The sequence below is a fragment of the Heterocephalus glaber genome, unplaced genomic scaffold (genome assembly GCF_053883595.1).
Source record: "Heterocephalus glaber isolate CG9 unplaced genomic scaffold, H.glaber_assembly_v1.0 deba00001479, whole genome shotgun sequence".
Classification (NCBI taxonomy): domain Eukaryota; kingdom Metazoa; phylum Chordata; class Mammalia; order Rodentia; family Bathyergidae; genus Heterocephalus; species Heterocephalus glaber.
In genome coordinates, this window is record NW_028258316.1 from 4290395 (window position 1) to 4317424 (window position 27030).

Sequence of the window (27030 nt, forward strand, 5' to 3'; positions counted from 1 at the left end):
GGCCCCCCTGCTTTATTTTTTAAAGATAAGAGAAAGACCTCTCATGACTCCTGTGAAGTGATTTCCACCATACATTGTTAAAAGAAAAAAGCAAAGTGCAAGAGTGCTCTTAATATGCTTCCTCTTTTGTAAGAAAGGAGATGTAAGATGTCCATTATCTGCTCTCTGAGAGGGGACACAGGACGGGGGAGGCTGAAAGTGGAAATGGGGCCTGGGTAGGCGAGCGCCGAGCGGCCAAGCCACATGTGGGCGGGGCAGGCGGCCGAGTGCAGTTTACTGTGCTGCTCTTTTAGAAACATGTCAGTGCTTCACCTACTAAAAATCAATGAGATTGACAAAATGGAGTTTTTGCAGAAAAGAATACAAACGCAAAGGAACCCAACAATATTTCAGATAGAGAATGTGTCCACACCCTTGGGGCAGGGATGGAAAACAAATCTGAGGAGCCTTTGAACAAAGCCACCACCCACCTACCCCCAGAATGGGATTGTGGGGGGCGCTTCACACTGAGCTGCATTCCTAGCTCTGTTTACTTTTTTATTTTGGGACAGGGTCTCGATAAGTTGACCGGGCAGGATGTGAACCTGCGATCTTCCTGCCTCAGCCTTCCAGGTGCTGGGACTACAGGCACGCGTCCCCGCCCGTGGCTAAGGCATTTGACTTAGGAGGACCGCGATGACTGGGAACGAATAGTAAACTCCAGTTGGTGGGCTGGTTTTTCACAGTGGTTTTAGTTAGAAATTCTAAAAATCTCTTTATGTGTATTCTAGGTTTGAGCGTGTATGGAAATAAATTGCAGATAAGGGGAGTCAGGTTTCTTGCTTTTGGAGAGGAAATTTCAAATGTAGAAAGGATGCTAAAATAAACCCTTGGTGTTGAATTGTAGTTGGGAATATCAATTTGAGCAAATTGTTTTAGTACAGAGATACAGAAGTAAAGAAGATGTGTCTGTACACACGGGTGCACAGGCACACACCTGGGAGTCCCCGCCCTGTGTGCTGAAGCAGTAGGACCCCAGGAGCACAGAGCGCATCTGCAGTCCACATCATAGTTTGTGAGTGTCACTGTCTCTCGCTGGTACTTTGGAGAAGTGGCTGATTTCCAGAACTGAGGCAGGGAAAGTACAAAGCGAGCTGGAGCATCTTGTTGGCCCAGGAAGTAAGGGATGGGGAGGTTTCAGAGGACACAGAAGCATTGTGAGGGGGCTGCACTAGCTAAACACGGGCTCCTGGGCCCCAAAATAAATAGTGATCCTGTGGGTTACAGGATGCCCAAGTCAAGCACGTGTAGCTGATGCCGACACATTGTTGCAACTTTTCTGTAAGTCTGAAGTTGTTCAAAATTATTTAAAATATGAAAGTAGCACTTTAAAAACCTTCTTCAGCTGCTTATTCAGATACACATATTCAGTGAAATTGTCTGTGCTTAGTCCAGCTTCTGACCATGGCCCCACCTCCTCGGCTGCCACCACAGGGCCTAAGCCTCTGTGCCCTCCCCTGGGTGAGCACTGCCTCCCGCCCACTCGCCGTCCCTCTGCTCTCAGCCTCCTCAGGACCTGCAACCAGGGCTGTTGCTGTCCTCAGGTGCTGGGCCTCCAGTTCCCGTTCCCCAGGCCCTTCCTCCTCTAGGCCCTTCCTTCTCCGGAGCCCAGCCGATGCACTTCTCCCTCACCTTGTCCAGCAGCCTGTGTCATCAGTCCCCAGCACTCAGTGCGGCGTGATTTCCCTGTCTGTCTGGCTTGTTGCTCTTTGCATTCTCAGAAGGACTGTAACTCACACAGGAGGTGTCTTTGCCATGTTCATTGACGTGTCCCCAGACCCTAGAACAGTGCCTGGTGCATACTAGGTGCTCAGTCATGATTCATTGAATAATTGCCTTTATGTTTTGAAGACAGGCAATTGATATTTGTGCATGGATGTATAAAGAAACTAATACTAACATCTTTTCTTTAAAATCCCATGGTGAGCTTAGTGAATGGCACCTTGCATAGGGAGGCTGGCTGGGGGTGCAGCTACGTACCATCCAGAAGTGGCAGCTCCGCACCGGTGGGCAGGAGTAGTGGTTACTGCACAGGGTGCGGAAGGGCTTAGTTCTTCTACTTAATGCTAGAATTAAGATGTATAGGGCCAGCGATGTAGCTTAGCAGCACCATGCCTGCCTGGCAAGCACAAGGTCCTCAGTTTAATTCCTGGTACTGGAAGGAAAAAAGAATTAAAACATATAAAGGAGAAGCTGTCCTTTGAAGTTTGAATTCATCAGGTGCAGAAACACTGGCCTGGTCCTGAAGATGTCTCCAGGACGTTCGTGCAGTGTGAGTGTTCTCCGGGGCTTGACCCTCACGTGCACCATCTCTCTCTGCCCTGCTCAGAACCCCCCGAGCTAAGTGGCATTATCCCCACTTTCCAAAAGGAAAGCTGGGGCTGGGGATTTAGCTCAGTGGTGCTGCCGCCTGCCTCACAAAAGGAAAGCTGAGGCCTGAAGAGTCCCAAGGCCACATAGCAGCGGAGCTCTTTTGCCCCTCTAAAAACAAATCACTTGGAGCCTGGTGCATTGGTATCTACCCATATTCCCAAACTACTCAGGAGGCTGAGGCAGAAGAATCTCTTGAGCCTAGGAGTTCGAGGCCAGCCTGGGCAACATAGTGAGACCCCCGTCTCATGGATGGATGTATGGATGGATGGATGGATGAATGAATGCATGCAGATCACTTGGGGCTGCCAGGTATCAGTTCTCTCCTTTCCATGGTGCAGCATGTGGCTTCAGCAGGCTCAGGAAGCTGCTCGTCTACCCCCATCCTGGGAAGACCCGGCCTCCGCGGGCCAGAGAGGATCTCACGACTGAGCAGACCAAGCTGAGGGTGCTGTGCGAAGGCCAGAGAGAGGGCCCATGATCTTGGGAGTTTCCTGGACCCAAGCGATTCTGAGGTTTCTTGTGCAAAATACAGAGAGCGTCTGTGGAAATTTGTCTACCACAGCCATGCTTGGCTTTATCTTTTGAAGACAGTGACTTCAGGTTCTGTGCAGACGTTGTATTCTGTTAAACTACACAAGTTACCATGCAGGACTCACTATCCCAGTCCTCGTTAGTGCTCTGAAGTCCATCACTAGTGTCCTGAACTCAGGGCTCTTACCGGAGGGTCTGTGAGCTGCAGGAGGTGAGGGCTCAGGGCCAGGAGCCTGAGTACCTGCAGCTGTGTTTGCAGGCATCCTCAAGCCTGCTTCCAGGAGGGAGTCAGGTGGTGGCTTTCATTAGAAAAGGTATTAACCCAGGCATGGTGGCGCGTGCTTATCCCAGTACTCTGGGAGGGTAAAGCAGGAGGATCAAAAATTCAAGCCCAGCCTGGGCAATTTAGAAACTTTTGTGTCTTAAAATAGAAAATAAAAGGGCTGGGGATTTAGCTCAGTGGTGCCGCAGCCTGCCTCGTAAGCTCAAGGCCTGGGTTCAATTCCCAGGACCAAAAAAAAAAAAGAAAAGAGATCTAGGAATATAGCTCAATGTGAAGGCCCTGAGTTGCATCCCCAGCACCACAGAATGAATGACGGGGGAGGAAGGGGGCAGAGAGGGGAGAGAAGAGCAGGGCAGGGCAGGCTCATCCCCAGGGTTAGAACTGTGAGCGCTCCGAGCCCTTTCTGGTCAGGCGCTCCATCCCTGCTGACACCACTCCTGTTCTCTCCCTCTGCTGTTGCGGGGTCTGGTTGAACATTCATGCTTCATTCCCAGGGGACTTCCAGGTGGGTTGCAGGTTGGGACGTGTGGGGCACTGTTCTTAGAGACAGTGGCCGTGTGCAGGACGCAGGTGGAGTCGGTGTGTTGAGGTGCCAGTGTGCAGCAGGTTCCGAGAATGCTGGGCAGTACCTTCCTCCCCGCTTCCACACTGGGAGTCTTGGAGTTTGTTTCTGACAGAGGCATTCCAGTCAAATTTGGGGGTGTGATTTATTCTTACAGCTCGTTCCAAGGGGTATGTTGTCCCTTCGGCTCTTGCTTGCTCTCTTGCTTCCCCAGACGCTGCTCGCCAGGTGTGTGCCGCTTGCTTGGCTCCTCTGCTGGGGCGCAGCAGGCACTGGTGTCAGTGGTGGTGCAGTGGCAGGACTCGGTGGGAATTGAGTTTCCCTACAATGCCCCAACACGTTTCATCTAAGTGAACAGTAGGCCGGGTAGGCGGCCCAGAGTGCTCCCCTTCCTGCTATGTGCGCACGCCAGTGGTCGCCGGCCTTGTGTCCTTTCTGCCGCTGCCCTTTGGAGCTGATCTCTTGCCTCCTTCCACACACTTCGGTTAGGTTCAAGTGGCCCAAGCGTCAGGGAGCTCATCCCGCTGACCCTAAGTCGACTGTGTTAGGCTGGCGGTGACAGTGGGGCTCTAAGGGTGGGAGAAGGCAATTCCAACTCCAAAGGGGTTTATTGGATTTTACTTTTTAAATATTTTGAACACATTACATGAAATTAATGTCTGGTAGGAACAGGCGGCACTTGCCTTTTTGAGGCAGAATGAAACGCCCCATGTTCAAAATCCAGAAAAGGCAGTTGAGTGAATACACAGCAGCACTGCTACCTTAAGTACCTTGTGTTTATTCGCTTAGATCGTCTTGTTTGTTTTTATTCAGTGGTAAAAAAGTTGGGTCTGCTTTCAGGCCAAACTGCTTGACTTTCTCTCTAGCCCCAGTTTGGCCTCTTCCTGCCCCGGTGTTGCCCTTCATTCTCCTCACAGGTGCTTGTTGGTCAGAACTACATGGAGGGAGCCCCAAGTGTCATGCCTGCAGCAGTAGCCTCCTGTTGCCAGTCCTGGGGCCACACACCGTCTTCCCTGTGTGCCGTCAGCCCTCCCGTGGGCTGGCTGCTCAGCCCCTTGCTGCCTCCCGGCACCGGAACTCTTACCCTAGCCTTCCCCTAGGTCTCTTCGTACACTTGCTCTCAGATACAGCCCCTTCTCTGTCTTCCACTGAAGCGAAATCAGAGACACCCTTCACCTGCTCTGGTGTCCCCTGTTGTGTGCAGGGAAGGCACCTCCTGGGGCATTTATGAGGTCTTCAGAACCTGGCCTCAGCTCACCACTCCAGGCTCACCCCTCCCGTGTCCTCTGTGTTCTCAGCACCACTGGCCTTTCAGATGGGAGAGTTCCTCGTTGTACAAAACTACCCAGTGCGTTGCTGGGGCTTTACCATCTCTGGCTCCAGCCTGCTAAACGCCAGTAGCTCTCTCTCACGACTGTGACAAGTGAAAGCACTCACGTACAGAGGTCCTGAGGAGCCACAAGATTCCCCACCTCTACCCCTGCCCGCTCCAGTGCTTTGCACACCCACTGCTCTCTGCCTACGCCACCCTTCTCCACGCGCCCCTCCTGGCCAAGCTGCTGTATGATCCGGAGACTGGGCTCTACCCCTTCCTCATCCCGTTGGGCCCCGATGCCATCATCAAAGGGATGTGCTGTGGACAAGCATACACAGAAGTGGCTGGTGCAGCACGGAGCACTTTGTCTAAAGCGCCATTGACAGTACCTGCGCACTCGTACCCTGCCTTGCACAGAGCCTCTGTGAAGACCCTCCAGTCACCTGACACTGCATCACATCCCACCTGGGATGCAGCAGTGCACAGCCCTCGGCTCAGCACAGGGAACTGCACAAGGAAGGGATCTCTTGGGACTTTGTGACTGCCCTAGGACAAAGAGGCCATGTAAATTGTTGGTCTTGGTTTTTGAACAACGGTATTGATCGTTACTCTTTGGATCCCATGCAACTTGTCTCAGGGTTTGCATCTGACCAAGTGGGGCCATTTCTCCCCACACCCACTGCAATCAATAATGAGCAGCAAAAGTGACGTTACTCTTCCTGAATCATAATCTTTGTTTTGAAAAGTTATTAACACAGAAGCCTACGCTGCTTTTGTTTTTAAACAGTCAGGTTGTCCTGATTCAGATTTACACACAACCATTGAATCTCATTACCCCAGATTTATACTGCATAGACCAAGCATGTAAATAATTGAGACCTTCCAGAGCTATATTAAATCTTCAACCAATTTTAAAAGCAGTTTATCTTGGTATTTTACCTTTTTCCTTAGGGCCAATCTACATGGTTGATTTTTCCTCCAGTTAATCTTTTCATTGTGTCTGTGCATTGAGATAAAAGTTACTTGGTTTTAATAGAAGTGGCCCACCCGGTCCCTTTCTGTTTGCAGTTAGATTTAAAGATGAGTGCAGGTTTACACCAGGGTGGTCTGTGGTGTTATTAATGATACCACTTGTATCGTAGTGAATTTTGATTAAAATTAATTAAACTACTTGGCTATATGTAGCTGTGGGAATAGTGTGTCATCTTTCTCCTCATCATCATAATCGACTCCACTCATAAGCATATGGTAATGGGTGTACAAGCTTTAGAGAGTCAGGTGCCTGGGTTTGAATTCCTGCTCGGCCATTTCTGACCAGATGATGTTATGCCCTCACTTACTTTCTGACGTCATTTCCTCTTCTATGATGTGGAGCTAACCGCAGCCCATCGTGGTGGTCTGTCACGAGGGCTTCCTGACCAGTTGCGAGGTGTGTGTGCAGCATGTTGGCCTCAGGCGAGCCAAGGAATCGCGCGGGTTCCTGGGAATGGGGCCACATGGTTTCCACTAGGCCGTTGCTAAAGATGATGGTAGCACCTTGCTGCCAACTGGGCTCTCTGCCTCTGCCGAGTGCTCTTGTGAATGTCGCTCTTCTGCCCAGAGAGGCCGCTGGCCCCATGGCACTGAGGGAGGTCTTTGCCATGATCTCTTCAGCCCACCTGCTCCATCCCTCTCCGCCTCATCAGTCCTCACCACTGAGACACGAGCTCTGTGCAAGCCGCGCTGTTCTGTTCTCTGTGCCTGGCACTGCTGGGTGCCCAGGACAGAAGTCTCAGCATCCGTCGTGCAGAGGCGGAGAGCTTGCCCTAGCACCAGCAAATCAGGAGTGAGGCTGAGCATTAGCCCGGTCACTCTGCCCGACTGTGCGTGTGTTCCGTGGCCTTCCCTTCTGGGTGTGTGGGCGCGGCCAGGGCTCCGAGTTCTACTGTGCCTTGAAGCCTTGAGCTTGCGGCTGCTCATCGCTGTCGTCCAATACTGTTTGAGTCCCTGCTTTCCTCAGGGCTGTGCCAGTCACAGAGATGAAAGGAGAGTCTGTACCTGGTCCTTGCTCTTCTGCTCTCACCCTTGAGCGCTCCCCTCCACCAGGAGCTCCCCAGAAAAGTGTAAGTTATCTGTGGCTTCTTTGTTCCTTGTCGTACCCCTGAGGCTTAGGACTGTGCTGGCACTGGGGGCGCTCCGATAGGAGCCACTGAAGGGGTGAAAGGAGACAAGCCCCACCCCACAGAACAGAAGCTCTTCTCTGGCTGTTGTTATTTGAGGGGACTGAGTGTTGCCCACGCTGGCACAGGCTGGAGATCCAGAGACCCCGGGGTGGCCCCGGGTGCTGGGTAGATTGTTTTCCTTCTTTGCAGCACTCGGGATGGAACCGTGGACCTCACAAGTCCTAGGTAGGTGCTGAACCCCTGAGGTCCACCCCAGCCCTGGCCGGGTATGGCTAGAACCCTATTTCCCCCAGAGCAAATGGGGCGGAGGGTTGCGGCACCCCTGCAGGTGGAGTTGAACCAGAGCCCACCTTGAGAGGCCCACTGCCCCTTGGAAAATACTGACCCCAGGGAGACCTCCACACAGCACCATGGGGCGGGGGGACCTTCGCAGACCTAAAGAAGCCCTTTCTAGACAGGGAGAAGGAAAAGTGAATGCTGAGCTTGGCCTAGAAAGTCCTCCGCCTCCTGAGGGTTCTTTGGTAATTGCCCCCACTTTGTATGTGGACGGTGTGTAAGGAACTCTGACCCTTCAATGTGTGTTTATTCACTTGATTTCACACCAGTGCCTCCACAGGCAATGTTACCACTTTTGTGTAGATGAGAAAACTGAGGCCAGCAGGGTCCCGTGAGCGGTCCAGGCATGCTAAGTGGGAGAGCTGGCCCTGAATGGGACCCACGCAACAAGGCCCAGTCTTTTCTGTCACTTTCTGTTGCTGTCCTCGGAAAGGTCACATAGATTAAAAGAAACACAGAAGGCTCCTAGAACATGCAGGTGATGGAGAAATGCGTCAGAATGGCTTAAGGATTTTTTAAGCTTTTTAAAAGAATCATGGTTTTGATAAAATTTAAGTTTGGTAGAAAATGCCTTCAGAAAATACTTCCGACTTTCCCAGTGCTGTTTTCCTCTTGCACACAGCTTTATCAAATGATTGTTTCGTTGATAAATTTAGTGTGCAGTTGGGACTTCCTATGTAGATTGTACCTACCCTCAAAGGGAGAGGGGATTTTATAGTTTCCATTCATTCTCATTAAAATCGGAACATTTGCATCTTAACTTTTACATCTTGTTCCAGGAATTTTAAGCAGTCTGATTGTATGGAAGTGGGTCGTATTAATTGAAAATGGGCTCGACATCTGCTCGCTAACATGGAAGGATTTTTTTTAGCTCTGTTTTGTTTTTATATGTGATCTACAGAGTGATTAAGTGAGAGCTGTTGGTGGTGCTGTTACAAGGCTAGGTTTTTCAGAGACTTCCAATATAGCCATAAAAATGGATTTGAGAGTGGATTTTTGAAAGTTCTGGAACTGGGAGCAATTAAGCATCTTAGAGTTGAAAGATTTGTATCCACAGTCTGTCAGGGAACCATTTCCTGTCTTGCAGCCTCAGTGGTCTGTTTCAGGGAGTGAAGGCTCAGTGGGTTGCAGACCCTAGGGTGTGGGGGCCGCACCGCCCTCGGTCTCTACCTGCAGGCAGCAGTGAGGCGGCCATGAGTGAGGTCAGGTGCAGTATCCAACTGAGGCTGCTGGAGACTGGCTGAGCTGGCAAGTTATTTCTCCCCTAAAACTGAAGCACAGTGCTTCCCACAGCGGTCCCGAAAGTCAGCTGCAGTCCCTTCCAGAGCCTTTCATGTGCCTGTGCGGTGGGTCTCCACGAAGAGGCTATGACACACGGTTTCCCAGAAGTATTTGACCACTTTGAGAAGTGGCGTCCTGGAGAATTTCCCAGACACTTACAGTGCTTTAAGACGAGAACTCCAGTCTCTGGCTGCTCTCTGGATTATAGTTTAGCATAGCAGCTCCGTCCCTGCAGAGGCCAGCTCAGCCATCCTGGCCCCCCAGACCTTTCTGGACCAGGCTTCCTCAGGACTGCCACTTCCGGGCCAGTGCTCCCCCGGCTCAGGCCGGGGCTCTGCACTCCTATGCCTGCCGGCACATAGCAGAGGAAGAGGAGGGGAAGATGAGGGAGACCTGAGGGCAGCGGGTGCAGCACTGCCACCCAGGAGGGGCCGCATTTGTGGCGGGAACAAATTGTAGTGCTGTCTGGTGTTGAGGCGCCGCGTGCTCTTCCTCAGGTTGGTTGCCAAATGTTAAGAATCCTTCACACCCCCGGAGTCAAAGGCCAGAACAGGAGGGCTTTCTTCTCCTCCCAGTAACAGATGTCCTGGTCCTGCAGCAGTGTCTGCTGCCTCGTCACGGGCACCGGTTCCTGGGCATTGTTATTCTGGGAGAGCAGGAAGGCTTTGAACCGATTGATCCACACCCATACCGTCTGTCTGGAAGCCTGTGACAGAGAGCTGACAAATGCCGTCTGTTGCTGTGGCTGAGCAGAGCTGGTTGACTCAAGCGGCCCGGGCTGCGGGTCCAACCCACGGCCTTGACCTCAGTCTGGTGCCTGTGCGCACCTGTCCTGTTGCCCAAGTCCTCCAAGCACTAGTGGTGCTGCTGATCATCTCGTCCCCTCCTCCTGCAAGCCGTGCTTGCTGCCCAAAGGAAGAATCACTTGCTCACCCTAAATATGGGGAAATCATTTAGAGCACTTAATTTGGGTTGATTCTGTATTGGTGCACTATTGCAATTAAGTTAGATTAATGAAAGGTAAATTCCAGTCTATACATGAAAAAAAAAATCTCTTGTAAAGATCCTAATTAGAATGTGTGTTTATTTAGCCTGGCATGGTTTAATTGCATCCCATCTTGCTATTTACAAACAGGCATCATTAAAGAGTAATGAGTGTGTGAAGAGCATTAATACAGCAGCAGATGAGATAACGGGGACTGAGTGGGGCAGGATGGAGGGCGAGGCTGCTGGTTCTCTTCCCCAGGCCACATAATGCAAGGCAGCAGCTTGTCCTCTGGCTACAGGGACTTGGGCTGCTTTGAATTTGTTGCAGCAGTGTGATCTAGAGGTGAACACACGGCAGAGTCATCTGGCAACCTTAGCTGGCGCCTAGGCGGGCGCTTCCATGCAGCCCTGCACTGCAGGAGCTCTGCTTTTCCTGTCAGGGAGATTCCTGAGGGTGCTGCCAGTGCCCCGCACAGGACGGGACGCGTCAGCCCTTTCCCGTACAGCGAAGCTCCTGGCTCTCCAGCAGCCTTAAGGGAAAGAAACCCAAATGTGAAATAGAGCAACGGGTTTAGGGCATGTCACCGACACTCCTAATATTGCATTCCAATTTTATATAATTTTCAGTAGTTCCTTGAAGTTACAAAACAATTTTGTCTTTTTCAGGTAGAGGCTTCATTATTTATATTCCACTGTAACCTGATTTAAGGGTAGAAAAGCTAATATTCCAAATGGGGTAGCAATAAGCAGAGGGAAAAGAGAGCACCGAATCCAGTCATAATAATACATTCTTATCATTTATTGCATAATTCTCGGATTCTTGCTATAAAATAAAATTTTCCAGGGCTGGGGGTATAGCTCAGTGGTAGAGCACATGTCCACCACATGCAAAGCCCTGGATCAGTCCCCAGGACCAAAAGTCATAATAAGAAAATAAGAAATAATGATAAAATAAAATTCTCTCAGCCAGGAGTAGAATGTATGGCTAGAAGTGGTAAAATCTGAGAAGGGGACGTCTTAGAGTCCTGGTTGTGTAATGCTTATGTGAACAAACAAGAATCTAAAATGCCAGTGCCTCAGTTTCCCCTGATATCATTATCAGTGCAAACAGTTCTAAATGAATTCTGTATAAATCAAATTGCTACTATCGGAGCCATAGTAGAAGCCTGTTTCTCTAGGAATTCCTGGGTGAGTTAAAGTCCAGGTCTTAATTTATTTAAAATCATCTTTTAGGCATTCACAGTTTTCAGTACATTTTATATTTTTCTTCAGACAAACCCAGTTTAATTTTAAGCTACCCTAAATAGAAGCAAAAAAAAAAAAAGTTTTTCAGTATTCTAACAATTGCATGCATGTAAGGACACAGATAGCCACATTATCAAACACAGGAGAGCCCAACAGGGCCGTGTGTGTGGATGTCTCCTTTATAGTTGTTAACTTGCAACCATTCCATTTTCAGCTCACAGAACTGTGGGGCATATTTTTCTATTCATATTAATTGGATTTTAAAGTGACCTTGTCCATGTATTGATTTGAATTAAAATTTTCTACATCGAGGCCAAGCTGGCACACACCCTACAGACGAAATATTAAAAAGCCAAGTGCTGCCTAGCAGGCCATCGACGGGAGATGCGGGGCTGTAACAGGGCCCCATTTGCCACAGAGGGCAGTGTGTGGCTGTCCTGACGGGCGCAGGCCTGTGTGGGGCCCACGCCTGGACTGGCACCTGCCTTGCCACAGGGACTGCTCCTTCCTGAGTCCAGAAGAGCATCCCTGAGGCCTCCGAGCCCAGCCTGCTGCTGCTTGGCCTGGGAGTTCGAACGCCCCACCAGGCCACTCTGAGAAGGAGGGCGTGTTGCTGCAGCTTTCCTAAGATGAAACTGTCTCGGGCCCGGTCCTTGGCCTTGGTCCTACTCTCAGAACTGCCCACTTAACATCTCTTCACTTAGCTACTTTGGAATTTTCCTAATGTGGTGAAAAGGAAGTGATTCTCCTCTTTTCCTTTCTCCTTCCTCATCTCATCTCAATAAATGCAACCCATTTATCTAGTGCACAAACCAGAAACCCGCAGGCTTCCTTGGCTCCTCTTTTCTCACCTCTTACACTCCTCTCCTGTCTCCCTCCCTCTTCTCTTGATCTCTCCCAACGGCTGCAAGGGACGTTCTTTGAAAGCGCCCATAGGGTGTGCATTCCCCTGCTGCGCCTGCCTGTGGCTTCCCTGGTCCCCACAGAAGACTGAACTCTTCAGCAGAGCCTCTAGGGCACTTCCTACCTGCCCAGCCTCCTTTCTTTTGCTGGCTTGCTTGCTTTCTTTGTGTGTGTGTGTGTGTGTGTGTGTGTGTGTGTGGTACTGTGATTGAACTCAGGACCTTGCTCTTGCCAGGCCCACACAGCGCTGCTGAGCTACATCCCTACAGCCTCCTTTCTATCCCGCTCACCCAGGCCTTGCTGCTCTCTCGGCTGCTCTCTCTGGCCACCCTTCCCCACCCTTGGCCAGAACTCCTTGGTCTTACCCAGGAGGTTTCAGGCACACTTGAAGCACCCCTGGTCCAGCTTTTTATCTTCAGAGCCCCATACAGAGGAAATATTTTTTGGCTACCACCTTTTGCCCCCTCCAAGAATGTCCAAGACTCCATCTCCACCCCTCAGAGCAACACTTGGCACATGGTGGCTGCTTCATATTTCAGTGAATGAATGAACAAGTGGCCACGCAAATGATCTGATTCAGATGTCGCTTTTGCACATGGGTATTGCCTAAATAATCTCTCTAAACTGTCGCTCTTCCATTCATGTCCTTCATAACCCCACAGGTTATATTTCTTTATGTACATTCTCATCTGTTGCCTGTCCCTCCACTAGACTATGAGCTCTGTGTATGACAGTTTCATTTCTCTCTCTAGGTCCCTAAGGCCTACCCTGCACGTAATATGTCTTCAACAAGTATTTGTTACGTAGATAGAAAGAAGGAACCAGAAGGGCAATGGTTTCCATTCCAGGTCTGTCTGGCCCTCCATCCTACCTTCCCCCATCCCTTTTTTCTCCTCTTCTGTTATGCCATGTGCCTAATTGTCCCCCCAAAAGCCGCGTGCTATCCTAGGTGGGGCTTTTGGGAGGTGGCTGGATCTAGAGTGTGTGATGCTGGGATCAGGGGTGTGTGATTACTAAATCAGTCTTCTGATTGGCTAGGGCATAGTCCTGGGAGTGGATAATGGGAAGGTCCACCCTGGGTGTGAGTACTACCCATCCCAAAGGCATGCAGCCTGGAGAGTATGTAAAGGACAAAAGAGGACCACTGTAGTTGCTTCTTGCTTGCTGGTTTCTACTTTGCTGCTTGCTGCCTTCTGCCCACCATGGACTGTTTCTCCTCTGCGATGCCCCTGTCAGGCCACCCTGCCTTGGAGCCAGCCAACTATGGATTGAAACCTCCAAAAACTATGAGCTTTTAACTTTAGGTATTTTGTCTCAGCAATGAGAAAAGTAACTAAGACACCTCTCTCCCCTAAATGGCTCCCCTCTTGGGGTGGTGTTATTTCTTGCTTCCTGTCCACTCCATGCCATGCTCTCCAAATCCTGGAAGGAGGCCATGTGCTGTCCTGACCCACAGCACAGAGGGGGCAGAGCCTTCTACACCAGGCCACCGTGTAGCCCCAGTCCCCTTGCTTCGTCCAGCCTGTTCCCCCTCAGCAGGCAGTGGCCTTCTGGGTGACAGGAATGTTGTGTGAGTGGCTTCATCGCTATTGGGTTGCAGTGCAGGAGCGGAGCAAGATGTGTGCTGTTGAGGATTCCTCTTCAGCTCTGTTAGGAGAGACTCGGGCTTTTCAGTCTGTGAGGAAACCAACAGGCGCCTCTGGTGTTCTGTCAATCTGGACCCACCTCATCCGCGTCCTTGGCTGCCTGCTTCTGTGCCACGTTGACCAGCTGCTGCTGCCTTGCCTTGGGGTGGGGGCTGCATTTACATTTTGAGTGTATACTTTATAAATTAAAATGGACTCAAACTAATTTGAGAAGCTGGAGGGATTTTTCTTGCATGACGAGGGAAGCCCAGAGGTAGCATGAACCAAGATTAGGAAGCACAACCCTGCAGCTGTTTGTTTACATTGTATGTGAATTTTTGGTGCTGTTGTGGGGGTGACAAAGAACGATAAGCATGTGAAGAATTTTATTTCTGTAATATAAAATGGAACACTATTTCCGAAGCCTTCCTTGTTAGGACACCCTTTAATGAAATTCAGCAAGTGGCCAGGTTCCCTGTGGTGAAGGACCCCACACCAGGGCAGTTTGGATGCCCAGATTCCTAGTGACGGAGGCTTATAAGCAAAAGGGTCCAGTGGAATAAGCCACTTGGGGACAGGGTGTTTCATAATTATTAAAAATAATGACAACGGTGATACTAATAATTGCCACCAGGCAGTGAGCGCCTGACGTATGCCGCTGTGGTGTGCTGGACACTGAGGGTAGCACCCCCGTGCGGACCTCACAGAGGAGCCGTCTTGATGAGGAAGTGGGGTCCAAGGGTTGCTTTCCCGGGGCACCACTCTGTACGTGGCAGCCGAGAAAATGAGCTTGGGCCCTGGCACTGGCCCCACCCCGTGCTGCCTTTGTCGTGTGAAGGGGCTGAGGGCAGAAGCCGCACAAGGGACCACTGTCTTGGTTGTCTTGTTGCTGAGACAAAATACCTGATAGCCAAAGTTAGAGGGGAAGGGATTTGTTTGGCTTAGTTTGTAGAGGTTGCAGTCCATAATCTGCTGGTTCCAAGGCAATTCATGGCGGTGGAAGACAGCAAAAAGTAACAAGTGGCCTCTCCAGCGTCCTTCTTCCCCTTTATGTTATCCAGACTGCTTGGGGCAAGTAGCACTCATGCCCTTAATCCTAGTGCCCTCAGGCCTGGCCAGATCATGAATAAGTCACACACTCCATGAAAAAGCATGAGGCTTTGAGGGGACATCTAATCAGAAGCATAGCTAGGGCCAGGGATTTAGCTCAGTGGTTCTGCTGCCTGCCTCGCAAGCGCAAGGTCCTGAGTTCGATCCCTGGTACAAAAAAAAAAAAAAGAAGCCATAGCAACTGCCGACTAAAACCCTGCGTGGGATAAGCACTTCCAGGGACACTGTGGATCCCTCCTGGGTGACAGTCTTTCTGCTGCGTCCCCTTCCCCTCTTCTCCTACCCCTCCTCGATCTCTTGTCCCCTTCCTTTTTGCAGTCTATCTTCTTGTTTACTATTGTCTTTTTTTTTTTGGTACCGGGGATCGAACTCGGGTCCTTGAGCTTGCGCAGCAGGCGGTGAAACCACTGAGCTAAATCCCTGGTCCTTCCTATTGTCTCTTTTATCATGATCTTCCATTGATTTATAATTTAGGTTTCTCATGTAGGAGAAACCATGTGAACTGGGAACCCCTGAAATGTTACCAGAAACTTCTGCAATAGGCTCCAGTTTCCTGCCCAGTGTACGATGCAGGCCTGGCAGGCTGGGGATAAAAGACAGAACTAAGAGAGACAGAAAGCGAGGTGCCAGGACGACCAATGCCAATGCAACCAACAAAGGTGCTGGCCAGTCCAAGCCACTGATTTTTTTTTTTTTTTTTGGTACCGGGGATCGAACTCGGGTCCTTGCACTTACACAGCAGGCAGCGAAACCACTGAGCTAAATCCCCAGCCCTCACTGATTTTTATTAGTGATCAACCAGGCTAAGGGCAAGCTACATGCCAGGGCAGGACTATGTGCAAGGATGCACAAAGTCATTCAGTTTCTGTGGAAATTAATGTAAGCAAGGCTCATAAAAGACAAGACAAAGCATTCTCAAATTAAGAACAGAATAGACAAAATTTATGGTTGTAATTAGAATATTGTCCTTCTAGTCAGAAGGTTTTAGTTGTGGGAACAGAATTTGCATGCAAGTTACTCTGACCTTGGCACATAGGCTTCGGCCAGACTCACTTCTATAAACAAGCCAGTTGTGGAGTTAGCTCTTCACAGCCTGCACTGCTTATAGCCTGCTTTGGACATAATCAATCCTGCCATCTCCCAAATCGTGATATTTAAGCTTGTGTGTCTGATTGATTTCACTTAACATTGTGGTCTCAAAGTACATCCATTTTCCTGCAAAGGACTCAAGTTTATCCTTCTTTATGGCAGAGTAGCACTCCATTGTGTGTAAACACCACATTTTCCTTTTCCATTCATCTGCTGGTGGACACAGAGGCAGCTTCCAAGATGTAGCTATTGTAAATCGTGCAGCTATAAACATGGGTGTGCATGTATCACTAATGTGATCCCTGTAACTCTTGGGAAGGGGAATAGCTGGGTTGAATGGAGGTATAGGTAGGTTTTATTTCCTTAAAGCTAGGACCCATATTTGATACTTCTTAATTTCCCTAGGCCTTAGGAGAGTTAGAAAAGAGTTTGAATCCTTCGTGGCAGTCCAGTTACGTGATTTTCTGAATCAGTGTCCGAGGGTAGTGTGACCATAGTACAAATACTTATTTCCTCGGTCAATAAATTCTTACTGGGATAATTTAATGTTCCCTACTGTTCTTCAGAACTGGTGTGGAGAGGAAGGCTCTGAACACTGCTGAAGCAGAACAGCATTTAGACCCCTGTGGGTCTGCCTGCCTTTTTCCCTTCCCCTTTCCCCCTTCTATGTCTTCCTCTCCTCTCTCCCTCCCTTCATTTCCTTCTTCCTTTTTTCTTCCCCCAACCCTTCCCTCTTTTCTTTTCCTCTCCTCCTTCTCTTCAAAACACATTAAGTTACAGCAGACCCCTTAAGGTTCTTTCATGTCAGGCCTTTGCCTTGTTTATTCGTGTGAAATAATATTCATGGCTGGCTTTCTGTAAATAGTTGGCTTCTTTTTTTTTTCTTTTTGGTACCGGGGATTGAACTTGGGACCTTGCATTTGCGCAGCAGGCGACAAAACCACTGAGCTAAATCCCCAGCCCGAGTTGGCGTCTTTTTTTAATAACGCAACCTTGCCCAAACGGGGCCCAGGCATACAGCCAGCTGTGTGAATGACGGACCCTGTGCTGACTCCTTCACCTCCCGCACACTTGCTTTGTGCCAGCCCAGGATGCCATCAGGCCTGGGCTCCTCAGCATTTGGTCCCTGTGCCTCCCCGTGCCCTAGGCACAGGCACTGCTGGGGTTCTAAGTGCTTTGGCCATGTGCAAACCTGGAGAAGTCAGGGTTTTAGGTCAGTGATGGCAAACCTTTTAGAGCTTTCAGTGATACAAACAGCCCGCTGGAGCCTGTGTGCCACAGGTTTGCCACCACTGGTTTAAGTATTTGGCTTCTCTCCTGCTAACCGCCAGTAGGGACAGCACTTCAGCCACTGGATGTTAGTTCTTGGTGGTGGTAGATTGGGCTCAGAGCCTTTTCTGTTGCCTTCAGCTCTCCCACCACTTCATTCCCTCCCTTAGGGTGTCCTTGCCTCAGTGAGCTAGAAAGCCAGCTTGACAGGAAAGCACTGCCAGACCAGGAGGGCAGACCACCTGAGCCCAGACCACAGTAACCCTGGCAGGGGCAGCATTTCCAGACCTGCTTCCAGAAGGGTACAACACGAGGAGGCCTCCTGGCCACCTCTCCCAGTGCCACATGGGCCTTATTCCGGAAGCAGGTGCTGCTCTGACTTCACTACGAGCTTCATGAACGCTTGCCAGGCCCAGCCCCAAGGGAAGAGTGGTGAGTGAGCTCTAAGTTCAGTGTGGAAAAGTGTTACCTTGGCAACAGCAAGCATGCCTCATTAACAGATGGCATTAGCTTTTATCTGTGGCATCCCATAGCAGTCACCGAAAAGTGACCCATAGCCCGCACATGGGCGTCTTGCTTCTGACCTGGCAGCACCAGCTACTTCGTGGGAAGAGGTCCACTGGCCCATCTACAGTGTGTTATCATAGCAGTATCAGAAGTTCAAGACCACTGCAGCCTGGGGCATACAGATAGGCTGGGAAACCTCGGTGCCAGGAGAGGGAGGCTCTGACTCACTGTGGAGGCACGCTGGGGCTGGAAGGGATGCTGCAGACTGAAGGCAGAGCTCTGTCCCATGGGGGTTGTGCCACTGTGTCACACTGCACTCGGAGGCCTTGTGAGTCGCACCGTAGGGCACAGCACTGTGCAAATCCTCTTTTAATTTCCCCCGCCAGCCCCCTGTATGTGTCTCACAGCTGAGTAAACAGGGGCCCAGTCATACCACCTGGACTCACCTGTGGGACAGAAGCCTGTGCAGGATCACGGGCCTTGCCCCACACTGAGTGGCCGTCGCTGGTCAACAAGGCCTGTTGTCGGCCCCACAGAGGCTTCCGTCTTCCCCTGAACAGCCCAGCCTGCAAGCAGCGGGCTCTCAGGAGCCATTCCTCAGGCCTGTGCATCCTTCAGGGCTCAGCAACACTATCACCCTCTCCCTGCAGCCCCTGGTAGGGCAGCAGGAGAGGAGACTGAGTGACAAGCTCACCCGCCTGCAGGTGGCGGCAGTTCCAGTTCCAGCCTTGATGTTAACTGGCGTTGAATCGCGCTGCCTTGGCAAAGCGCAGACAAGGGCTTGGGCAAGTAACAACTGCTCCTCTCAGCATTTCCTCTGTGTGTGCCAGGACCTGAGCATCCTCATGGGCTTCCCGTCCTTCTGAGATGGGCAGCACTGTCTCCACATCCACGGAAGAAACTCCCACTCAGAGAAATAGGGACTGGGCCAATTCCAACACCTTCAAAATCGGAGGTATAGTGAGTGTCATGGGTGTGTTAATACTCAGGCATAATTCTGTGCCTCTCCTGCTTGGATGAACTCTAGCACACTTTCTGGCTTTGTAAAAAGAGAATGGATAGACTTCCCAGAGCCTCGTGTATTTGAAAAACAGTAAAAGGAAACCAGGGCAAGACCTCTCAGCACTGACGGTCCACAGACCACTCTAGCCCCAGATGCGATCTTGCCAAAAAAATCAAATCTGTGAGTCGCCTATTCCCAATTTGGAGGAAGTACCAGGTAAGGAAGAACATGGTAAAGTGCACCACGGTGGCACCATCTGCAAAAGGTAGATGTGGAACCTTCTAGAAAGTTAGAAAATGACCCAGTTACTTCATCCAGTAACGAGGGGGGAGGAGATGCCTCAGCTTAGACTTGGGAGAGATGTCAGCTGGGAGAATACACATGTGGGCTGTATTCACGTCCTGATACTGTGCATGTCTTAAGAGTGGCACTAGGACGTGGGAAGGTAGGCTCTGTACCTGGCTGTTGGATGCTGTTGGAGGATCACCATTGTTCGGACCTGGGATGACGTCACAGGTAGGCTCTTTGGTTTTCAGAGCCCTGATCTTTTAGAGACCTGTACTGAAATAGAGGTCTGTACAGAGAAATGACACCAGGGCTGTTAATGATTTCAGAATAGCACAGGAAGGGAGGAGGTGGAGGCAACATGGAGCGGGGAAGAGCTGGGCAGGGCTGCAGTGGGGTGGGCACATGGCCCTCCTCTGCACAGGGCATCCTCACTGGTCTGCTTTTAAATCTTCCCTAATGGAAACCTTTTAAAAACTAAGTTGGTGTTCCACTGTGTGTGCAGGGGTAGGAGGTAGCAAGCAGTAGCTGTGTCCATCCCTTGCTGGTTGGCACAACACTTGTGGAAAAGTTTGGTAGATTGTATCAAAAGCCTTTGCATATCTATACTGTTTGTACCCATAATTATATTTCTGCAGTTCTGTCCTAAAATAGTAAATAATCCCAAATGCAGTGAAAGCTTTGTCACAAAAGTATGCATTGCAGCCACATTTTTATTAGGGGAAATGTGGAAGCAGCTGAAATGCCTGTCAGTAGAAGAATGGTTAAAGGAATTGCAGTAAACCCACTCCCTTTACAATAAATACCATGCAGCGTCTACCGCTGTTTGACAACTATGTAGCAATATGGAACAATGGTTGTCATAACCTAAAGTAAAAAAATTGATTTGAAGTTATGTAGGTATGAATAGTTTTAATTACAACCATGTCAGAAATTCCAAAATGATAAAGATTGGATAATAAAAATATTTAAAGGAGATAGCCTAAAATGTGAATGGTTATCTATGGATGGAAAGACTCAATATATTAACTCCTTTTTTCCTCTAGTTTTGATTTTTGTATAATAAACACGTATTTTTTAACTTTTTAAGTATTAGTTAGTTTTAAAATACCAAAATCCACTTCTAAAACAACAACAAAAAATTTTAAACACAATTTCTGCTATCTTTAGTGTGTTTCTGAAATCCATCTTAAGAAATTTTAAGGAACTAGTAAGGCAGTTAATGAGTTAAAGTCAGCCAGATTTTGGTGTCTTCAGAAAACAGCTGCTAGTGCTGCGCTCCGAGGCAAAGACAGTTACAGCGGGCAGAGGCAATTGCTGCCCATGCTTGTAATAACAGAACAGTGGCTCAGCCGCTCCCCCTCTGTCCTGCTTTCCCTTCCACAAGCTGCTTTTGGCTGGGGGCAGAGTTGCCAATCCTGCCGTTGTGCTTTATTGGCATTCCTAAGCTGTGTTCTCAATTACAAAAGAAGGACCCACTAAATGGTACTGGTATGACGCTATTCAGTACCAAGATAAGATGTACTTACTAGGGGGCTGGGGGTTTAGCTCAGTGGTTCTGGCGCCTGCCTCACAAGCGCAAGGTCCCAAGTTCAATCCCTGGTACCAAAAAAAAACAAAAAACAAAAGATATACTTACTAGGGCCGGGGATTTAGCTCAGTGGTTTCGCCCCCTGATGCTCAAGTGCAAGGACCCAAGTTCGATCCCCGGTACCAAAAACAAATAAAGATACACTTACTAGCACATTCTCCCCTGTCCCCGCTCTTGTGTGTGGTGATGGTGCCGGTCCTGGGGCCTGAACCCAGGGGTGCTCTGTCACTGAGCTACATCCCTGTCCCTTTTTGGTTTTTTTCTTTTGAGTCAGGGTCTCAATAAAATGCCCAGGTAGAACTTGAACTTGCAGTCCTCCTGCCTCTGCCTCCTCAGTGTTGGAATTATAGGTTGCATCCCACCACTTCTGGCTTAGCCTTCCTTTAAATGGTTTTTAAATTCTGTACTGGTTTAGGCATACAAAACTAGAGACATCAACCCAGCACTTAAAACCATTGAAGGCCCCAGATGTTGGGCGTTCACTGGTGCCCAGGACTAGTCCAGAAAGGGGGAAGGCTGTTGGTGGGACAGTCAGTTGGAAAGCTGTGGGATGGGTATATGCCATCCAGGATTGGGGTGCCATGGGGCGCTGAGGCTTCCGTCTTGCAGGGACCTGAGGGCTTTCTGTCTGCCAGGCCATGATGTCCAGCCCTGTCGGGGCAGCTGGGCCCCACAGCCTTGCTGTTGGTCTTGGGCCGGGTTGGCCTCAGGGCTCTCAGCTGGGAACTGAGAAGCAGCAGCTTCCGGAGTGAGTACAGGAGAGTTGCCGAGCCCCTGAAGGACGGTGCTGTGCCTGTCCCAGTAGCACAGCACTCCTGTCTCCCTGGCATGTGAGAAACTGCGTGTTTCTAGGTGTTTGTCTTTTAAATCCATAATATGCACTTAGGTTCTAGAAGAGTAAAAGCACTTAAATGTATTTCTGGGATCATGTTTCTTTTCTGGAATTAAAATTTAGCTACTTTCCTTTTACCTTCAGACTTTATTTTTGTGTTGCTTCTCCACTTCGTACCGGCTCCTGTAAATAGCTAGTTCAACCAGCGGTATTCGGTGCCTGCTCAGCATAGTCCATGGGTGTGAGTAGGGCCAGGCAGAGTGTGAAGACAGGTGTGCTCACTAATCCTAGGCCAGCAGAGAGCGGGCGGCCGCGTGTACATCAGGTAGTAAATGTGTGTGAAACAGCCCAGAACTCGTGAGCCGGGAATGTAAAGCAGTCCGCGGTTTGCTGAGCTGGGGCCCGCAGAGCCCACAGTGGTCACGGAGGGCAAAGTGCCCGCCTTTCACACAGGCCTGCCCGGCGGGGTGGGGAGTGCATGTTCAAGTGTGAGCATTCATGTTTGCACACTCGTGTTCTGACAGGTGACCTTGGGGAAGGTACTGAAAGTGATTGTCGTCATGCGGAGCCTGTTCATTGATCGAACCATAGTGAAGGGCTACAATGAAAACGTCTACACAGAAGATGGCAAGGTAAGCCTTCTGGAGTCTCTCTCTTCCCTCTTTATTTCCTCTATCCCAAAACAAATAGAGTCCCCAACGAATGACATTAAAAACCAGCAATCATAGGTGAAATGATCTACAAACATAGATTTGTCAGTACGAAGATGAACACTTTACGAAAAAATATTCATTCTCTCTGCTTGCATTTTTCATCAAGCTTCTGCGTTTTCCTCTCAGCCTGATGCCCTTAGTTGAATTTCTAATTTATCACCTTAGACCCCAGTTGCCTCATTAAACATGTCTTCTGAGGAAATGGATTTTTTTCCAAGTCAACCAGCACATCCATAGCTCAGGGTTCAGTGTTCCGCTTTTCCCAGAACCATAAGGAAAACTGAGTTTATCTGAGCAACCCGATGACACTTTTTTCCATGAGGCTGACGGGCAGCCCCAGGAAGTCGCGTACCCTCAGCCAGCGCAACACCGAATGCTGCACTCCAAGCAGACAGGTCCCTTCCCACGGGTGATTTGCTTCGTGGAAAGTTCAGCAGTATGGCTCTCTAATTTCCGCTGGCCTCACACGCTCCACCTGGCACCACAGCGTGCATCAGAGGACGCTAATGGGAACTGACAGCCCTCATTTGTGTGTGCTCCCTGAGGTAATGAGGACCTGCCCAAGACCCACCCTGTTCTCCGTCACTGCCCAGCCTGCCGCCCCCGCCTAAGCCTCCTTAGCATTTAAAACTTTACCCCCGGTGGCCACGCCACATGAGGACATGGAGCTCTCCAGAACAGGTGACACATGCGGCTTCACACACGCGTGTGTGTCCAAGAGGCGCAGCCGTGATGTGATGAGGTGTACGTGTCCAACAAGTCGCCTCATCTCTGCCCCGCCTTGGTGTTGACCACACTCGCTCCGGGGACACCGTCATTTGCTGAGGGAGATTCCCTTTTTCTTCTCTGAGAAACCAAGCTGTCTGTGGAGCAAGTGTGGAGAGTGAAGTGTGCAGTCAGGCGAGTGTGGCCTGCGTGTGGTTCCCAGCTGCGGTGCGGCCCAGGAGGGCTCAGACTGCCGATGGCCGCGGAAGCCACTGGGGCAGCAGGCACCTCAAGCGCTGTTCCTCTGGCTCTCTTCAAGGCTACACCTGGTGTGAGACAGCCCGGCTCAGCAAGGGCGTGGAAGAGAATCGGGTGGATAAAGAACAAGCGCTTAGACAGTGAGGATGCAGTCAGGGCATCAGCACAGCACGCGCGATCTTAGGCATGAAGGGGAACGGATCTCACCTGCTCTGTGATGCCCCGAACACCGTTGGTCCCACTGCCCTTCACTGAGCATGTCCAGAATGACACATAGAAGGTGCTAGCACTCTGCCACTTGGTAAATACTCAAATGAGGACTACCGGAGTGAAGCGAGATGTTTACTCCTCATGTAAAGCAATTGGACAGTAGCCAAATGTGTGCACCTTCAGACGTCTTTCTCTGATGACTGCTTCAGGCCCCTTCAGATGCTTCTGTCCCATCTTCTCCTTGACCGCAGGTTCCCAGGGGCCTCCTCTCCTCTGCTCTCCCCCTTGACCTTTCTTGTCCCTGCCGCCCGCACAGGACACTCCTGGACACTCCTCACATTCAGCCTGCCTGGACCCACCCTCAGTTGCTCGCCCCCTGACTCAGTTTCCCTATGCTCTCCTGACACCCAAGTGCCCGTCTTCCTTCCCACCGTACCCCGTATCTGCTATCTGCAGGGTCATCCTCCCCTCATCTCTCTTCCACTGGCCCTCCTATCCTCCACTTCCAGGATCTCCTGATCTCTACTCTGAGCACCGCCCTGGCCTCCTCGGGCACATCTCTCTTGCTGCCCACCCCCCTTGTGTGCCCTCTCCTCAGCCTCCACAGCAGTCTCCCTAAAACACGCACCTGCCGCTCTCCATCTCCTTCTGCCCTCAATAGAGGCTGGCACTGAGCAGTCCATGGCCCAGCAAGATGGAGAAGTGCTGGATTAGAGAAAGTCCAGTCTCTCTCTCTCTTTCTGTGCTAGGAATCAGACCTCGAATGTGTTAGGTAACCACTCCACCATTAAACCCAGAAGTTCAGTTTCTTTACTGTAAAAATGCTTAGAGCCTTTGTGCTGGGAGCGCTGTGCTGCGGATCCCTGCAGCCAGGCCTAACTCGCCTCCTCCCGCGGATGAGGCAGGGCCCCAGGGGAGGAGAACAGCTGACAGAGGGCGTGGTCGAGCAAGGCCTGGGGAGAACAGGACTGTCCTCCTCCCCACCCGTTCTCCAGAGAACCATCACGCCTGAGGTCCTGCAGACCTTGGCTGCTCTTCTGGCTCCCGTTACAGACCAGCCCCTTTACCTGCCCCAGTGCTTCCCTTACCTCTACTCTATAAATAACCCGCTGCATTTGCCTGGGGTCTTTTCCTCCCATCAGGAGTCAGAGCCCCACCTGGCCCACCTATTCCTCTGTCTCTTTGTCTGTCTTTCTTAATCTCCCACCTTCGTTTCTCATTCCACAAACCCTTCTGCCATGCGCCTGGCACCTGTGGTTTGCTTATCAGTGTTATGACTGTCTGAGAAGAACACAGTATGCAGTACTTTTCTAACTCGTTTGGTCCCTAAGTTCTTTTACAGTGTACCCTTGATTCATGAACTCAGTCTGTTCCTGAGGGCTGGTTGTACCTCAAGTTGGTCAGTGAAGGCTCGGGCTCCTTCTCACAACCATCAAAGTCTCTCTCCTGTACACAGGCAGATCCCAGTGTCCTTGGCGAGACCCTGGCCCAGGATTTCTCACTTAGCCCCACACGGGAAAGGTTGTTGTCATGTTCCTTCCAGACTCTTTAAGGGTTAGATCTGTCTCTGAGACCATCTGGAAGCACAAGCAGCTGGCATTTGGGTTGTAACTCAAGACTTTGTTCCTAAGTTAAAACTGAAATTCCAGTTGTTCATATGTCAGGTCGGTCGTAACTCAAGAGTCCACTGCATTTCTTTTCTCCTTTATTCTTAGAGCATACTATGACACTGCCAATTTGTAGAACACACCTCCGAGGGCTCTGGCTTAGAGAATAAAACCCCAGCACCTTTGTAAGGCGTGGAGATGCCTCCTGACTTCCTTTCCGACCTCATCCGCTTCAGCTTCACACGCATTTCACCCCACTGTCCAGCCGCGGGTGCCGCCCAGGGCTCCCAGGGTGCGGCACACTCCTGCACACGCACCCAGTCAGCCCTTCCCCCTGGGTGCTTGCCTATCCACCCCTCTCCCCGACCTCCACTGTCTCTCTTCCCACCCTCCCAGTCTTCCCTGGACCTCCCAGCAGGAGCCCTGTGCTGATGTGCGTGGGCTCTGGAGGTGACGGACCCAGTTTGCCGCCACTCATAGCATTGAGTGCCATCGTCAGTACGGACACGGCTATGGGATTTGGAAGTGTCTGGTCAGTGCTAGAATTTGTACGTCATGACTGTTATTTACATCTCCATCTCACGGTTAATATAAGTACTAACACGTGGGCCTGGGAGGCGTTGCACCATCCATTCTGCCTGCAGTGGTCATTGAGTCCTAGCAGTGTCATATCACGACAGCGTACTGCTATTAGACTCACTTTACGGTGAGCAAACTTAGTGCTAGAGAGTAAGGTATCTATCTGCCCCAGCTGCACAGACCCTGTGCCTCTGCTGTGTCCATAAGATCTGATACGCTTTAGTGCCCAATCCCATAGGGGAAGGGGTGAAGAAATAGCCTAATTGGGTGTGAAAATACAGAGCTGGACTGGAACACAGAGTCAGAAGTGAAAAATGGAAGGCAAACATGGCAGCTCACGCCTGTGATCCCAGCACCCTGGAAGGCTGGGGTGGGAGGATTGCAAGTTCAAGCCCAGCCTGGGCAATTTGGTGAGACCCTGTCTCAGGACTTTTTTAAAAAGGGTCAGGGGGCAGGGCTAGAGATGTAGCTTGGTATGAATCCCCAGTGTTCAATCTCTAGCATAGAGTGGGGGAGAGGGCCATTCAAAAGAAGCAGCCAGCATTGAAGTCATAAATAAGTGCTTTGAGACACACACAAGCTCATGCACATGCTCTCCTCATAAGAGAGTAGTATGATTTCTCTGCTCATCAGAAAAAAAATGGGTATGTTTGGTAACATAGATTCAATTATGACATGAGAAATGCAGTGGATGTGCCCCTTAAGCTTGATTGTCAGCTTGATTAGCTTGGGAGCCACCTAGGACATGAGTAAAGCACACTTGGGGTGTGTCAGGGCAGCTCATGGAAGTGTGATCTTGAGTACTAAACCTGGTCCCCGCTCTTGCTTCTCTGGCACTGGTCCCCTGCTCTGCTTCCTGGCTACCATGAACTAAGCAGCTTTGCTCTGCCATGCCCTTCTGCCATGATGTTCCTGCTTTGGGGTCAGCCAGCCATGAACTGAATCTCCTGAAACCATGAGCCAAATCAAGCCTGTCCTCCTTTAAGTTGTGGGTGTCGGGTATATTGGTCCCAGGAACTGGGAAGCGAGCTATTTGAGGGGACAGGAAGCCTCTTGTCCCCTTTTACAGCTGCATACACAAACCCACATCAAAAACAGGGACCTCAGACCTAGAAATGGCAAGGCTGTGAGGCCGCCCCTCTGTGATCTTAGGGTGAGTTGGCCACACTTGGTGTAGAGGCTGTCAGCTGAGTGCTCCTCCCAGCCCTCACTCTGGCCCATTGCTTTGTCCCTCTTGTTCAGAGTACCTTACCAGTGATAAAAATAAGACACAGGTATGTCTCCAGCCTCTTCTCTGAACGCTGAGATTGCTGTGTGCATGCACGTCTGTGTGTTTAAATCCACATAGGCACCAGTGCACTCAGTGTGTGAAGTGTCTGGCAAAGCCCACATAGATGTAGTGCCTGGTAGATCTTGGGCATGACCTACAAGAATAGATGTGGCCAGTTTTGCAGTTTTGCTCTTGCGGAGACTCAGCCTTGCACTGGCTCTCCCGGGGCGCAGCCACTGCCTGTGTAGCTGTCTGACCACCACACCCTAGGCAGCCAACTTGTTCGTTGTCCCTGTGGCTCCCGGAGTAGCCCAGTGCCACCCTCTCCAACACCAGCAGGGCTTTTCCTGGTCAGAGTCC

At 50.4% G+C, this 27030-nt stretch overlaps 1 protein-coding gene across 1 annotated transcript in view; it reads left to right on the plus strand.

Moving 5' to 3' along the window:
* The window catches only part of Med27 (mediator complex subunit 27), a 186069-nt gene that overhangs the window by 140635 nt on the left and 18404 nt on the right, over positions 1-27030 (plus strand). The window contains exon 5 of the mRNA XM_004849063.3: positions 21853-21960. Within this exon, the coding sequence (XP_004849120.1) occupies positions 21853-21960 (108 nt within the window). The remainder of the gene's footprint in view (positions 1-21852; positions 21961-27030) is intronic.